The sequence below is a fragment of the Enhydra lutris genome, unplaced genomic scaffold, assembly GCF_002288905.1.
Source record: "Enhydra lutris kenyoni isolate GAN:26980312 unplaced genomic scaffold, ASM228890v2 scaffoldscaffold86, whole genome shotgun sequence".
Classification (NCBI taxonomy): Eukaryota; Metazoa; Chordata; class Mammalia; order Carnivora; family Mustelidae; genus Enhydra; species Enhydra lutris.
In genome coordinates, this window is record NW_019154170.1 from 5,417,916 (window position 1) to 5,432,653 (window position 14,738).

Genomic DNA, 14,738 nt, shown 5'->3' on the forward strand with positions numbered 1-14,738 from the left:
ATGTTGCCAATACTTTCTGTTGTCTAACCTCCTCTGTGTGTCTGTTTAATTCAGAAGTGTTGTGTTCTTATATAGTCCCATATGAAGATTTTTCTTTGTATATGTCTTGACCTTTGTGCCTTTTCCACCCCTGAAGAGGACAAGGGGATGGAAAGTGTATACAACGCCTGCCTTTTTGGAGACACCTCCAATTCTAGGGAGCTCAGATGAGTCCAAGCACTTCCCACCCACGATCCCGCCTCACGCACTCCCTGCCAGCCATTTGAAAACTCCTGTCTGCACAAGGGCAAGTAGGGGCCAGACCTGGGCCCAGGTGCCTGGGAACCCAGAAAGGGCTGGATGTCACCCCGGAGAGGAAGAACCAGGAGCTGCCTCCCTCCCTGGGCCTCTTGGATGACCTGCGTTTATAACCTTTTCATTTTCTCTATAAATATGCAGTCGGGCATTTTGGGGGGCCTCAGTGTTCTCTTCAGCAAAATGGGGCCAGTCACGGCCCCCCACTCTGAGCTGGTGGGAAGATCGCAGGGGATACTGGGCATAACAAACTATGTCACTGAACCAGGCACAAAGCCAGCGCCCTGGTGACCCCACTGACCTGCCCCTCCCATAGGACAGGAGTAAACAGGGCTCCTGGGGGGCTCAGTGGGTTAAGCATCTGCCTTCGGCTCCAGTCATGATCTCAGGGTCCTGGAATCGAGCCCCGCGTTGGGCTCTCTGCTCAGCAGGGAGCCTGCTTCCCCCTCTCTCTCTGCCTCTCTGCTTACTTGTGATCTCTCTCTCTCTGTCCAATAAACAAAATCTTAAAAAGAACAGGAGTGGGCACCTGGGTGGCTCAGTGGGTTAAGCCTCTGCCTTCAGCTCAGGTCATGATCTCAGGGTCCTGGGATCGAGCCCCGAGTCGGGCTCTCTGCTCAGCGGAGAGCCTGCTTCCCCCTCTCTCTCTGCCTGCCTCTCCACCTACTTGTGATTTCTCTCTGTGTGTGTCAAATAAATAAATAAGATCTTTAAAAAAAGACGAACAGGAGTAAACACCTACCCAGACACTCTCCCTCGGCCAGTCCTGGGCATTGAACCCTTAATGTCACTTTGGTCAGATCAGTGTTTCTTTCCCTCTAAGCCTTAGTTTCTCCATCTGCAAAATGGGCCTTATAATGGTCCCCACCTCCCAGGGCCAAAGTGAGATCCAATATGACAGGCGCAGGGAAGATGGCCAGCCCCAACCCTGATTTTCGGAGGGGACACTAAGGCCCGAGGGGGGCAGCCTCTGCCCGAGGTGTATAGTCACAACATAGTGGAACTAGGATTTGAACCCAGTTCTGCTGGCAAGGCAGGCCCAGTGGTTCCTGCTCGTTTCTTCCCCAAGATCCCATCTCTCAGGCCCCCAAACCTGGCCTTAAGAACCAGGAACCCTCAGCACCAAGCTGCCTCTGTCTTCACTGCCACCCACCCAGCCTCTGGGCACCTGCTGCGCACCACGCCTCATAGAGTAAGAAAAGCCCACTCCCTGCCCTTGGGGGGCCTGAGCTGGTGAACAGTGGGGTAACCGGAAACTGTAGAAAGCAAGAAAGGCTCCAAGACTTGGGGAGCATCTGGCGAGCTCTGGGGACCAGGGAGGCTTCCGGAGGAGGCAGCCCCTGAGCTGAGAACTAACGAAGGGTGAGGAAGTGATAGTCAGGCACACGGCCAGGGCAAAGGTGTTTGAGGAGCAGTAGGAAGGGGGATGGGGCGGGGTCCCGAGACTCAGCTTCCCCACTGGAGCAGTGGGGGTGATTTGCGCTGGCTCATTTGCAAAGCTCGGGGGCGCGAACAACGCCAGGAGACAAGGATTGCCCTTGGTGTGGTGAGGTCGGCAGAAGCGTCCTGGGCCGCCACAGGCACAGGTCAGTGAGGATGCCCCGTGGGTGGGTGCGTGGGCAGGCGGCGGGTACCTGGCCGGGCTGCCTGTCCCCAGCCCACAACCCCCACTCCGGGAACTAGGGCACACAATGCCATGGGGGCTGCTGGGGAGGCACCCTGTGTTTGCACAGGCCACCCCGGAATGTGGCGGGACGGGCCCTGGGGGCCCCTGAGTCAGGAGCTACAGGCACTGGGCCAGGAGGGGGAAGGGCCGCCCTCGGCAGGTGGCGCTGGTCCTGTGGGTGGCCGGGCACAAGGCAAGTGGGGGGCCCAGGTGGAAAGAGGGTTCGGTCCATAGCTGGGAGCTAGGCCTGGGCGCAGGGTTCAGTCCAGGGTTGGGGTTCGGCCCGGGTCAGGACTTCACCTGCCCACTTGCCGCCCCCTGGTGCACGACTGTCCGGCCAGGGCTGGCTCTGTCCTTCAGGGCCTGGGCGGAAAAGGGCCCTTCTGTGGGCCGTTCATTCCTGCCCCAGCCCTAAGACGTCCCTGCTGGGAGAAGGGCACCACTGTTACTGCCCCCAGCCCCCCAGCCCCACACCCAGCCCTGATGGGTGGCTGTCTGCTCGTGCCCGCACCCCTCGCAAGCCTCCTGTCCCCCTCAAACCGATCCCCAGTCCACGCGCTCCTCATCCCCTGGGGCCAGCCCTCCTCTCCCCCTAATATCTGTTTCCACGCCCCCCAACACTCCTCTGCACAGCAGCCATACAGACCACACCCCTCTCCTGCTCAAGTCCCTGCCAGGGCTCCCTAGTGCCCGCACACTGAGACCCGACCCCACCCCCGACTTGGCTCCTTTCCCTTCCACTTCCCTGGGTTTAGGCCTCGTGCCTCGAAGTCCCCTTAAATACACCAGATACACCATGTGCAGACCCGCCTCCAGAGCTCTGTCCCCGCACTTCCCCCACTGGCTTTTCTCATCCTCTGGTCACACCCAGTGTCCCTGCCCCGGGGACCCACCCCACCGAGGTCCGGGTCCTGCGAGAGCACATTCAGAGCCTTCTGCCTCTTCGTCTGGTGCCCGGCAATGGGGGCACAAGGGTGGGGTGCTGGCCGCTCTCAGCCCGTTTCCCAGCTCTCCGGGCCCCCTGGCTCCTCGGGACACGGCTGGGGTGGATGGGCAGGGGTCCGTCACCGCCAGGTCCCCTTCCTTGTGCTTAGAGCTGCGAGGGCCAGACAAGCCCGGCCTGAGGGGCTGGTGGTACGGCTGCCGCTTCGGTCCTGCCTCCCGCCGGCGAGGCAGCGGCCCTTTCCCCCTCCGCATCCCGTATCCAGCATGACCCACCGGCCCTAGGCCCAAGCAGCAGGCCCTCGAAAACCCTCGCTCCCAGAAGCCAGGGAAAGTGAATGAAAGAATGAACAAATGAGCCCCAACACCCCAGTGAGCGTGCGGGTCTGGGTCAGGCCCCTCCGTGGGGACCACAGGGACCAAGAAGCCCCCAGCTCCAGAGGCGCCACTCTCCCCGGCGCGGGCGCTGGCTGGGGACAGGGAAACGTCCCAGCCGGGGTCTGGCTGGAGTGAGATGTGCCCCGCCCACCAGGGCTTATGAAACGCAGGGAGGAGCAGTGCGTGTTGGGGGGGGGGGGCTCTGCTCACACCCCAAGGGAACATTCCCATTTTGGAGACAAATGGAAACAGATGTCAGGAGATGGCCCCAGGATCCTGGATTCCGTTACATCCTCTCTGCGTGGACAACCCTGGCCTGCACACCTACTGTGTCTTCCGGAAGCTTCTGTCCCCCCGCCCCTTGTCTGTGTTCTGTCCCTCATCTCCCCCCATCACCACCACCACTGGCGAGAATCTGTTCTTGGCATTCGTCGTTCCAACCAGAAATGGGGTTCTCTCCCACACATGGGGTCCCCAACCCGGGCCCAGGGCTCAGGTGTGGCTTGTGGGAAAGAGGAAGCAAGTGGGGGAGTCAGACTCGGGCTCCTGCCTGCCCAGGCCAAGCCAGCAGGCAGCACCCAGAGGAGAACAAAGGCCACAGGCAAGCCGGCAGGTGGGGGTGGGCGGGCTGTAGCCCGGCCTCAAGGGGCCCCTGGCACCTGCCACTGGCGGTCTGTCCCCATGCCAGGGCCTTGTGGGGCTCACCCAACCCTCGGGGCTGGGCAGAGGTGACAGGCATGCGGGGGCCCCCACAGGCGGCTCCACCCAGTGACTCAGTCCAGGCTGGGCCTCCCCAGGGAGGACAGTGGTGACCTGTGGGTGCCAGGAGGTCCTCCTGGCAGGTGTGAGCCCTGGGGCACCCTGGACCCAGAGAGGGCCTTTCTAAGCCTCAGTTTCTTCATCTGTACAATGGGTCTAATCTCTCGGTCATGGGGACCTGACAGCCAAACGTATGGATGCAAAGAGTCACCTGTAGAGCCAAAGGGGAGTCACCTGTAGAGCCAAAGTCACCTGATGGCCCATCTGGAGGGCAGACACGGGGCGGGTCACAGATGCCATTGGCCCAGTGTCCTGCACCGAGCGAGGCACACAGCTGGTAGTCAATAGCCGTGCGGTCCTTGAGTTTGTGGAGGCCTCTTTAGGCACAGTGGCCCCGGAGCTGCTGTTTACACAGTCTGCGTGAGGCTGGGGGCCCTGAGAGGCCTGGGCCCCAGCCTGCTCCTTGAGAAACCCCCCAGGTTGGGGGGAAGCTGGAGCGGGTCCAGACCTGTAGTGTCAAGGTTGGGCCACAGGGAACGGCTGGGGATTGAAGGGGCCTTTGTGCTGCCCGGGACACGAGTCCATCAGTGGGAAGAGGCTGAGGGAGGAAGGCTCAAGCCATGGGCACCGACTCCGTAGCCATCGCTGTGCCTTCGTGTTCTCGACGCAGAAACTGAGGCCCGGAGGGTGTCAAGAATTTGCAAGTGGCCACAGTGAGGCGGGAAGGAATGAGGAATTCTAACCCAGGCCCCAAGACCCACACCTGCTCTCCAGGCGTGCAGCACAGGGGAATTCTCTGAGCCAGAAGGGGTCAGGGTGAGGGTCAGCCTACTCTGGGTGCAGCAGGGGGGCTTGTGCCTTCGTTGGGAGGCCTGCAGCCCTCTGGCCTCTCCTTAGTCTTCTTCACTCACTCCTCACCCTGGACCACCACTTTGCTTCCTGGGTTGGGGGTAGCACTGAACTAGGGTGATTTGGAGTTTCCAGGTATGAGTGGAAAAGCATTCCAGGCAGAGGGCACAGCAAGGACAACAGCCTGGAGGTGAGAATGAGCCAGGGAGGTTCTAAAACACTAAGAGAACCTGGTGGCCAGAGTCTAGTGTGTCAGGAAGATGGTGGCCTCTTCCCAGGCCTGGAAGGGAGGGTGGCTTTCTGGGGACACAGGAAACCAAGAAAGATGGTGGTATTTTCCTTCTTTCTCTCTTCTCTCTCTCCCCCCCCCCCCCCCCCCAGATTTTATTGATTTGAGAGAGAGAGAGAATGAGCAGAGGCAGAGGCAGAGGGAGAAGGGGAAGAGTCCCGGCAGAGCAGCGAGCCCGATGCCGGGCTCGATCCCAGGATCCAGGGGACCATGACCTCAGCCGAAGGCAGAGGCTTAAGCGACTGAGCCCCCCAGGCGCCCTAAGATTCCGGTATTTTCGGCTCCTTCATTTGTAATTCGATTATTCCCTTCTGTGCGGTTCGAGGAGCCCTTGGATGTGGGAAGAATGTCGGACGTCGAAGGAAGCAGACCATGGACCATCGGAAGGCTGGGTCCTGCCTCAGCCCTGCCCAGGCGCAGGTCCAGACTTCGGGGGAGCACGCCGAGACTCGGGTAGGAGAAAGCAACCAGCAAGTCAGAGGCACAGGGCGAGCTGCGCGTGGGCCTCTCGGACCCTGAAACGGCGCTGGCTTGCGCGCTGCCAGCAAAGGCGCACATGCCCGCTCTCAAGACCCAGCACCGGGGCCAGCCCCAGGAACTGAGACTCGACCTCCTCCGAGAGGCCGCGCGGGCGGGCCCGCACACCTGACAATAAAACCGCAAAGCCCTCCCCCATCGCTTCTCGGGGACTGACGCCCCGAGAGTCCCACCTCTTTCTTCTCTGGACTCGCGGAAGAGGCGGGGCGGGGACGGAGCCGCATCGCGAATGGCCGCCGGTCACGCCAATCAAACTGTCGCACCCTTCGATTGGCCACCGCTGTCCAGCCTTATCTTTCCGTCTCACGGTCCATGCCTTCTTGCGTCACCAGTGCGTTGCCAATCCGCGTGCGCCTCCGCGCTGGAAGATAGTCCCGGCCGCCTCCCCGCGCCCTTAGCCGGCGCCCTCTGCTCCCAGGCCCCAGTTCCCACGAGGCCCGCGCCGTTTCCCGCGGGCGCGCAGCAAAACGAGCCGCGCGGTTCGCGAGCGGGTGGCGGCGGAGGGATCCGCGGCGGTGCCGAACGGCGCGCGGGGCGGGGCGGGGCGCGGGGCGGGGCCTGTTGGGGGCGGGGCGGCGCGCGGGGCGGGGGGCGGAACATGTCTCCCGCCGCAGGAAGATGAGGCAGCGGCGGCGGCCGCGGGCGTAGCGGGCCGGACCGAGCCCAGCGACGCGGGCGGCGGGCAGCGCGAGCTCCGCAAACGCCGCCTCCGCCAGCGCCCCGGCCGCGCACGGGCCCCGCGGGGCGGGCCGCAGGGGGAGGGCCGGGCCACGCGCCGCCGCCGCCGCCCACGCGCGACCCTCGGGGGCCCGGCGCGACGCCCCTTTGTCCGGGGGGGCCGTTCATGCCGCCGCCCCCCGCGCGCTGCGGGCCCGGCCGCGCCGAGCAGGTGAGCACGCCGGACGCCGGCGCCCGCGGCTTTGTGCGAAGCCCGCCCGCCCCCTCCCCCCGCGGCCGCGGGCCGGGACCTCGGGGCGGGGGCGCCGTCCGGGGTGCGCCCCGCCGCGGCCCGGGCGTCATTGTTCTCCAACTTTCCGCGCCCCCCGCCCGCCGGGCCGCACTTGGCGAAACTTTGCAGCGCGGCGGGCGGGGCGCGGGCGGGGGCCCCTCCGCGGGCGCCGAGTTCGGAGGGGGCGGGGAGCGTCCTTTTGTCTGGCGGGGAAGGTGCGGCGGCGCGGCCCGCGGGCGCAGGTTGGGGCCGGCCGGCGGGGGGGGCCGGGGCGCGAACATCTGCTGCGCGTTAGCGCGGCCCGGGGCGGCGGCAGCGGCGGGGCGGCTTCAAAGGCTCCCGGGCCGCCGCCTGCACCGGCCGCGGCGGGCGGGGGCCTGGGGGGGCCGGAGCGGCCGCTCGCAGCGCCGCCCCCTCCTTCCTCGGCGGGCGCTGGTCCCGGAGCCCTGCGACAGCCCCACGTCTCCACGCCTCGGGCGTCCCCGGCGTCGGTCTCAGCCGCCCCGCCAGAAAAGTGGTTTCGGGCCCGCCGAAGTCAGCTTCGCACGCCCGCCGGGGGAGGGGCGCTGGGCCGGCCGCGTCCCCCCACCGCCGTGGGCTGGCCGAGCGAGCCGGGGCTTCTCGGGCTGGACCCTGGGTCCCCCCGCGCCCCGCAGCCCCCGCGTGTGAGGGGGCCGCCGCCGACGCGGAGCCCGGGGCCCAGGCCGGAGGGTGCGCGCCCGGCTGCGCTCCGCCTCCCCGGCGGAGGGGGCGGCGGGCCCGGCAGGTGAGCCTCCACCGGCGCTCGGGAACGGAAGCGCCTGCGGCCGGGCCGGGGAAGCCCTGCTTCGGGGACACCCCAGCCCACCCCGGAGCGGCGGGCGAGGGATGTTTTCAAAGTTGCTCGAAAATAATTCCCGGATACATCGTGACAATAAAGCGAGCTGGGGGCGGTTTTTTTCTGCGATCCGAGCTGGGTTGTTTTCTTTGCGGGGGGAGGGGGTGAGGGGTGGAGGGGAGCTTAGTAGGCAGGTCCCTGCACCGGGCGCCCTCCTTCCCTCCCGTGCGGACTTGGGAAGACCGTTGAGCCTTTTTACTGAAGCTTGTTTTTAGCTTTGAATTTTGGGGCGACCTGGTTTTCAACAGGCTGGGACAGTTGTTGGGGGGCGGGGGTCACGACATTTCCCGTGGGGTGGGGCCTGGGCTGCCCTCCCTCCTCCGTGGCGGTGGCACGCCTGGGGGGGCTGATGTTGGGAAGGAGAGATGGGGGGGAGAAGGGCGGGTTCTGACGCATTGGGGAAGGGACCACTCCCAGCCTGCATCCCCTTTGAAATTTGCCATCTGACTCCTTGGTGGTCTTGGAGGGCTTTAGAGAATGTGTATTTGCGGACTCCCCCTTTCCCCCCACCCAAGTGTTCAAACTTCCTGAGGGCTCTGGGGAGAGGTCTCTAGGGGCCCAAAGCAGGTCCTGGCAGCTCTGCCCCCACCCCCAGGGTCAGGAAGGGGCTCCTTCTGGGAAGACCCAAGCTCTCAGGGCCGTTAGAAGAAGGGCTCTCCTACTCCCCATCTGTCCACCTCTTCCACCATCACTCAGATCTCTTCTTTGCTCTCCGTCTCCCCGTGTGTCTGTCCCCTTCTCTGTAGGGCCGTCTCTAGGCCTGAGGTGCCTCCTCTGGGCCCTGGAGGATGAACCAGCCACAGAGGATGGCGCCCGTGGGCACAGACAAGGAGCTCAGTGATCTCCTGGACTTCAGCATGGTAAGCCGGGGCCCCGCCTGGGTGCCGGCCTGCGCCCCCAGGCTTCCTGGGGCAGAAGCATCTGCCAGAAATACCCGAACAGCCCAGAGCCAGACCTCAGATTTGGCTGGCTAGAAGGGTCCCTGGTGGCTAGGGGCTGGAGGATTTGGGGTGCAGTGGGGCACGTGGGCTGTGGGCCAGCAGTGGCCTTGGCCTCCTGATCTGGAAAGTGGTTGTGATCAGGCTTACGCATTGGTGTGGGGGTAAGAAGGAGGAAGGAAAAAGAACCACCCAGAACCAAGATGATCGGTACGGGGCAGAGAGCGTGGCCAGTGAGGGTCCCCTCCTCAGTGACTCAGCCACATGGCGGCTGGTGTGATGGGTGGTCAGGAGCCAGGGGGCCCAGGCAGGAGGTCGTGGCAGATCTCGGGAGTGTGGGCGTCTCCAGGTGGGTGGGAGCTGCCACTGTCCGTCCCGTGGCTCCAGGGGCCCCGCAGTGCGCGGCTCCTGCCTGGCTGGGGCTGGACAGAGCTCTCGGGAGGCTGCTGGCTCCCGGGCCTCACGTAGCTCAGCCGGGCCCAGGGGTGGGAGCGGCGGCCTCAGTGTGCTCATCTGTACAGTGGGTCATCTCTCACCAGCGTGCGGCGGTCCGCGTGTCTTCTGGTGCCTGCAGCCTGCTACAGACACTTCCCCAAGTCCTGCTCTGGCTCCTCCGCCAGGAAGCACTCTTGGGATCCGAAACGCTTGGGGGGAGGGTGCTTTCAGTCTGAAGTTCACCCCCTAGCAGGAGGCGGCGCAGGCCACTGAGGCCTGTCGAAAACAAAAGTCCCCAAACCGAAACGACACTAGCCGCCCTGTGGAAAAACACAGCCCCCGGGACAGAGGGCTCCGGCTCCGGAAGGGCCACACTGGTATTTCTGAGCCATTTTTAAGCCCCGTTTTATTTTTGCTTCCCCGGCTGAGTAACCCAGAGCGCGGCTCACTTGTTTTCTTGTTAAACTGACAGGTCACGGTTTACTGAGCTGGAACATACTGGGGCCGGGGGCGGGGGGGAGGCGGGCAGCGGGCACCGGGTCTGGCCGGGCCGGGCCCCTTCGCCTCTTCTGGCCGAGAGCTTTGAACCCTCGTTCCCCCATCCCTTCTTTCTGGTGCGTCCGACCGTCTCCTCCGCCCCAGCTCCCAACCCATTTCACAGATGAGGAAATTGAGGCTGAGGGGTGAGGTGCCCTGTGTCTTCTCTCGGGCGCACCCGGAGCTGCATTTCCATTCACCGTCCTTGTCACGAGGAGAAAGGCCTGGCCTGGTCCCGGGGTGCCGAGAGCTCGGCTGTCCCCTGCCGTCCTTCCTTAGCGGCTCCCTCGCACCTGCCCCAGAGAAACCCGGTGCAGTTGTTTTCTCATCAGCTTGGTTTTAGGCTGAGGAGGGCTCAGGAGGGGTAGTGCTCGCCGGGGCCAGGTTCCTGTGCAGGAGACACCGCTGTCGGGACAGCTTGGCTGCGGTGCTAAGGGCTGCTGGGCCCTGAATTCTCCAAGGGGGGGAGGAGGCTCGTCGGGGCGCGGAGGGCACGTGCAGGACTGGGTTTCAGTGTGCCATGTGGTCAGGGCCCTGGGTCCCTCTCGCAGAAGAGCAGGCCGCTGCTGCAGGGTGTGAGCGGGTGTGTGGGGACGGACAGGGCCCAGGGCCCCTTGTGGGCGATGCCACGTCAGCACAGCCCCTGGTACCCGAGGGGACAAAACAAAGACTTGGAATGCGGCCCTCCCACCCCCAGGGGCTTGGCTCCCGACCCCCAGGCCTGGGGTCCAGTGGGTTCTGGTTGTGGCTCAGCCAGCCCCTCCCTCGGTGCAGGCGTCTGCTGCCCCCATGGGCCAGGACCCCATGTGGGAGGACAGGGCCCTGGGGAGGCTGGGCCAGTTGAGCGAGCACAGCCACGCCCCAAGCAGGGGTGTAGATCCAGTGAGAACCTGCCTCCCGCCGGGCTCCCCGCCTCCCATGAGCCCCTGCCACCTGGCCTGCCGTGGCCAGATGAGCACGTGGCCTGTGTTTCCCTCCTGTAGGATGGGGCGTGGGGACATGGCTCCCTGTCCTGGGACTGTCCCAGGGCTGGTGACGCTGCCCCAGGAGTGCCACCCACAGGGTCCGTGTCCTCAGCTGGGTGGTGGTGGGGGCTGGGGGTATCAGCAGCTCCCAGTGAGCCCCCCGCCCCGATTGTAGCCACCCTAGCCGGAATCTAAACCTGGACTCTGGGGGTAGGGCCTGGATGTGCTTTGTTTTGTGCGGTAAAAGGGTTTGTTGGTGTTGGGTTTTCTTGGCTAATGCCGCTAAGCTGTTTAATCCTGGGGGATTTAGCACGGTGGGTTTGGGTAAACTGGGGTGGGGCAGGGGTGGCCCACACAGCACCCAGGACAACCTCCCAGTCACCTGTTGGGGGGTGGGCACTGCCTTTCCCAGGTTCCTCCAGCTTCCTGGGGTTCCGGGCCTCAGTTTCTCCTGAGGGGCAGGTGTGATAAGGGTTCCCAGGCAACCATGGGATACAGAATCTGGCACGTGGGGGCCGCTTGACCCAGGTCACCCTCCTCCCATCCCAGCAGCTGGGCGGCGCTGGCCTCCCCACATGCTGCCACTCAGGGTCCGGGGCACGGAGGACGGGGGGATTCTGGCCTGGCTAGGGCCTTGTGCACAGTCCCCCTTATTGCTGGCCCCCGGAGCAGTACTCTAGTTTTTTAAAGCTGGAACTTAAGGAAAATCTTATTTGGCTTCTGAGCTTAGGTAGAAGGTTTCCAGTGCTGACACCGGCTACTCAGCTGCAAACAGCAGAGTTGTTTTTTGTGTTGCCACTTAAGTAAGTCCTGCACCCGGTGTGCGGCTCACACTCATGTCCCCGAAATCAAGAGCCGTCCGTTCAGCGGCGCTGCCAACGGCAGGCTGGGCTCCCTTGCGTGCCGTGTGGCCCCTTCTCTGCTTTTTTGCCTGGGGTCTCCCATGAGACGGTCCCCTAGGCAGAGCTGTGTCCTGAACCCACGCTCCTCTCTCTCTCCTACAGATGTTCCCCCTGCCAGCGGCCCACGGCAAGGGCCGGCCCACCTCCCTGGCCGGCGCCCAGTTTGGAGGCTCAGGTAGGACCCTGTGGCTCAGGGCTGCGGGTGGCTGGTCAGGCAGCAGGGCAGCGGGGAGGCGGTCACAAAGCGGAGGTGATTGGGGACCATCTACGAGGAGGTGCTGTTTGAGTGGAGACATGCGAGGGGTTCAGGGCGAGGGGCACAGCCTGTGCAAGGGCCTGGAGCAGAGCCGGTGCTGGCGTGTTGGAGGAGGAGCAGAGGGAGTGGGGGTAGGGAGGGCAGGGGGAGCGAGGAAGGTCCTGGAGGGCCTTGGGGTCTTGGCTTTTACCCCGGGGGGCAGGTGGGAGCCTCTCCGTGACTCTGGGATTTGGGATGGAGAGGTTTGTCTGGGAGTCGTTTATAAGTGCCCCAGGGTATCTAGTGTGTGCTGGCTGGGGAAGGAAGGGGTTTTTCAGGGGTGGGTTGTGCTCAGACACCCCCACAAGGGGAGGGACGTTGTGTCATGTCCGCTCCCCTCCCCATGCTGGCCCCCCGTGTCTGAGGAAGTGGCCGCAGGCTGACCGAGTCGTCTCTGAGCTGTGGAAATCCCCACAGGCCATCCTGCCGCCTCCCCCAGAAATACCTCCCAGGAGCTGGGGTGCTACCCTTTGTCTGGCTTGGGCAGAGGGCCAGGCCCTGGGGGTCTCCTTGGAGGAGATGGCGCAGGCGTTCCCTGGTCTCCCCCGGGCCTCTGCCCCTGTGGTCTTCCCTCCTCCAGTGCCCACTTGGGGCCAGCAGCCCGAGTCAAAGCCGCAGCTCCTGGGGGAGGTGCCATTTGCGGCCCTGCCCTGATCACTTGGGATGGGGACAGGGTGTGCTGGTTCCAGCCTGGGAGGCCCCCGTCCTGGGTCTGCAGCCGGGGCCTCCTCACCCAGGTCTGTTCGAGCCGTCAGCACCAGCCCGAGCCAGGCGTGGCTGGGGACATGGGACCGGGAACCCAAGGACTGGAGCTGAAGGGCCCCTTCTCACTGCCACCCCAGGCAGGAGACACTGTGTCGCCTGTGGCAGGCGGCAGACCCACGAGCCTGTTTCTTCATCTGTAAGAGGACGCATGCCTGCGGCCCGCCAGGTGCTTCCGCGAGCCCGTGGCCTTGAGGGCTTCGGAAGCTGGAGGTGGGCGCGTCCCGGAGGAGCCCTCCTGGCCCTGCAGTGAGGTCGCAGTCTCAGGCCTGGGCTCGGCCCTTCGTGGGTTCTCCCTGCTCTGAGCTTTCTCCCCCCGCCCCCTCTGCCTGGTGGGGCTGGTCCTCGGCAGGTGGGCCCGGGAAGCTCCCCCGGGGGCTCCTGGGCGCTCTTGGGCCCCGCCAACCTCGTGCGTCCTCCGGGCCGGCTGGCCTCACGCGTCCTGGTCTCCGTCCCATCCCCGAGTCAGCCTGTTCTCCCCGCGCAAGCTCCCCGCGCGTGGGCCCCGGGTCCGCGGGCGGCGTGGGGGGTCTGCCTGGCCCTCCCCTCCAGCGGTGGCGGGGGGGACCTGGAACCGTGCGCGCTGGAGGTTTCCCGGTTTGCACCTGGGTCGGAGAATGCTCCAGAGGAGGAAGCTTTCCGTGCACGCTCTCCAGAGACTGTGAGGCTCAGAGCCGGGTGACGGCGTGTCGTCTGCCAGGGACCGCAGGGTCCGAGGCCACCGGACACCGGTAGCCACGCACGGACGGGCAGAGGACACTGTTGTCTCTGCAGCTTTCTCATTAGAACTGAGCGAAGGGCGTGCTCGGGGAGAAATCCCTCCGCTCAGGACTCCATCGACGACCCGGTCAGCCAGGGCCGGGCGGGGGTCCCGTGGAGGTCAGTCCCTCGAGCGCGGCTCTCCAGCCCAGCGCCTTCTCCACTGCAGGTTGTTGTGCGTCTCCTCCCGCTGGGCAGGGGACAAGGACTGTGCCGTTTCTGGGGGCATTTAGGTCGCTCATCGTGGGTGGACACCTTTTCAAAAGCTCGTTGGCCGTGAGCTCTTTTCTGATGAGTTTTCGTTACTGTCTTGAGCAAACGCAGCCCCCACTCCTGACCCCTCTTTGGAGTTGACCGTTGTCTTTGGAATTGTCCTGGATTGCTACGAAAAGACCCGTAGGAGGAGGTCAAGGGCATCCCTCCCCAGCCGTGACCCGTACGCCCATAGCCTGGGAGCCGACCTTGGTAGCGTCCAGACGTGGTTCAGATCTTCTCTGTCCCGTGCGCCGTACGGCTCGCGTCTGCTTGTGTGTTGGGGGGTCTACACGCTTGTCTCCCGCCTGGAGCGCCATTAGCCCATACCACGGTCCAAGTGCCAACCTGTCCCCGCCTGCCACCTCAGTCACACCCGCCTGCCGCCCTTCACCCCAGCGGCCGCTGACCAGCTGTTCTCCAGCTCTGGCGTTTTTTCCAGTTGAGAACGTCAAGGACACTGAAACCACGCGAGACTGCGGGACCTTCCGAGGTCGGCTCCTCGCGCTGACTGGGGCTCCCTGGACGCCCATCGCGGGTGCCGGCGGTATCTTCCTGTCGCATCTTCCCGTCGCTGCCTGGTGAGCTTGCAGCAACCGCAGCGCCGGTCCTGAGCGCGGACTTTCTCCGCTCTCGCCGAGCTCCCCGTTCCAGGCACCGACCCTGGGTCGTGGGAGTCGTTTGTCCTCACAGGGCGGGGACTAAGCGAGAGGACCGTTTCTGTCGCGCTTCATGACCGTCGCTGGTAAGCCCAGGCCGCTCCCGGTCATGGCTCTGCTGCGCTCTCTGCCGCGGCTCCTCCCGTCGGAAGGTGCTCGTCTGTTGCGATCTGTGCTCCGGCTGTTTCCGGATTTCATTTATGACTTGCTAAAGACGGAGGTTTTTAGTTGGTCCTGACGTTTCCTAGATTTCACATTCACACTGTCGGGTCTTTCTGCTTGTGGCATCCTGGCCTTGGGGCCGCTCTGGAGAGCCCCCGGGAGTCCCGGGACGCTGCTCGTTCGGTGGCACAGGTGGGAGGCTCTCGAGGGCCGCTGCTGCCTGTTACCCGAGGCCGAGGAGCGAGGAGGGGGTGGGAAGAGACGGCAGACGGCGGAGGGCACAGCGCGCAGAGCAGGGACGGGAGGAACATGCCAGAGGGCGAGGGTCTCGGCGGAGGAGCGGTCACCATCGTGTGGACGGCCGTTCCTGGCCAGTGCGCACGATGCACTCTCCGGGGGGCTGCCCTGAGCTGTCGCTGTGGCTGGGAGCGGGCCGAAACCGGGGCTCGTGGGGGTACCCGTCCTCGCTAGACGCCCATGCCCACGAGAGGCCGGTGTTCCCCGGGGAAACGTCTAACACGGGAGGAGAAGA

At 64.8% G+C, this 14,738-nt stretch overlaps 1 protein-coding gene across 16 annotated transcripts in view; it reads left to right on the plus strand.

Moving 5' to 3' along the window:
- The first annotated feature begins 6,500 nt into the window (after positions 1 to 6,500).
- LOC111161705 (transcription factor 3) overlaps positions 6,501 to 14,738 on the plus strand; it is a 32,965-nt gene continuing 24,727 nt past the window's right edge. For 14 of the 16 annotated variants that reach the window (XM_022525552.1, XM_022525555.1, XM_022525559.1 and 11 more), the window contains exons 1-2: positions 7,436 to 8,400; positions 11,420 to 11,492. In XM_022525552.1, coding sequence (XP_022381260.1) covers positions 8,329 to 8,400; positions 11,420 to 11,492 — 145 coding nt within the window. In that variant the 5' untranslated portion in view covers positions 7,436 to 8,328. The other 2 variants (XM_022525553.1, XM_022525554.1) reach the window with 2 other exon arrangements.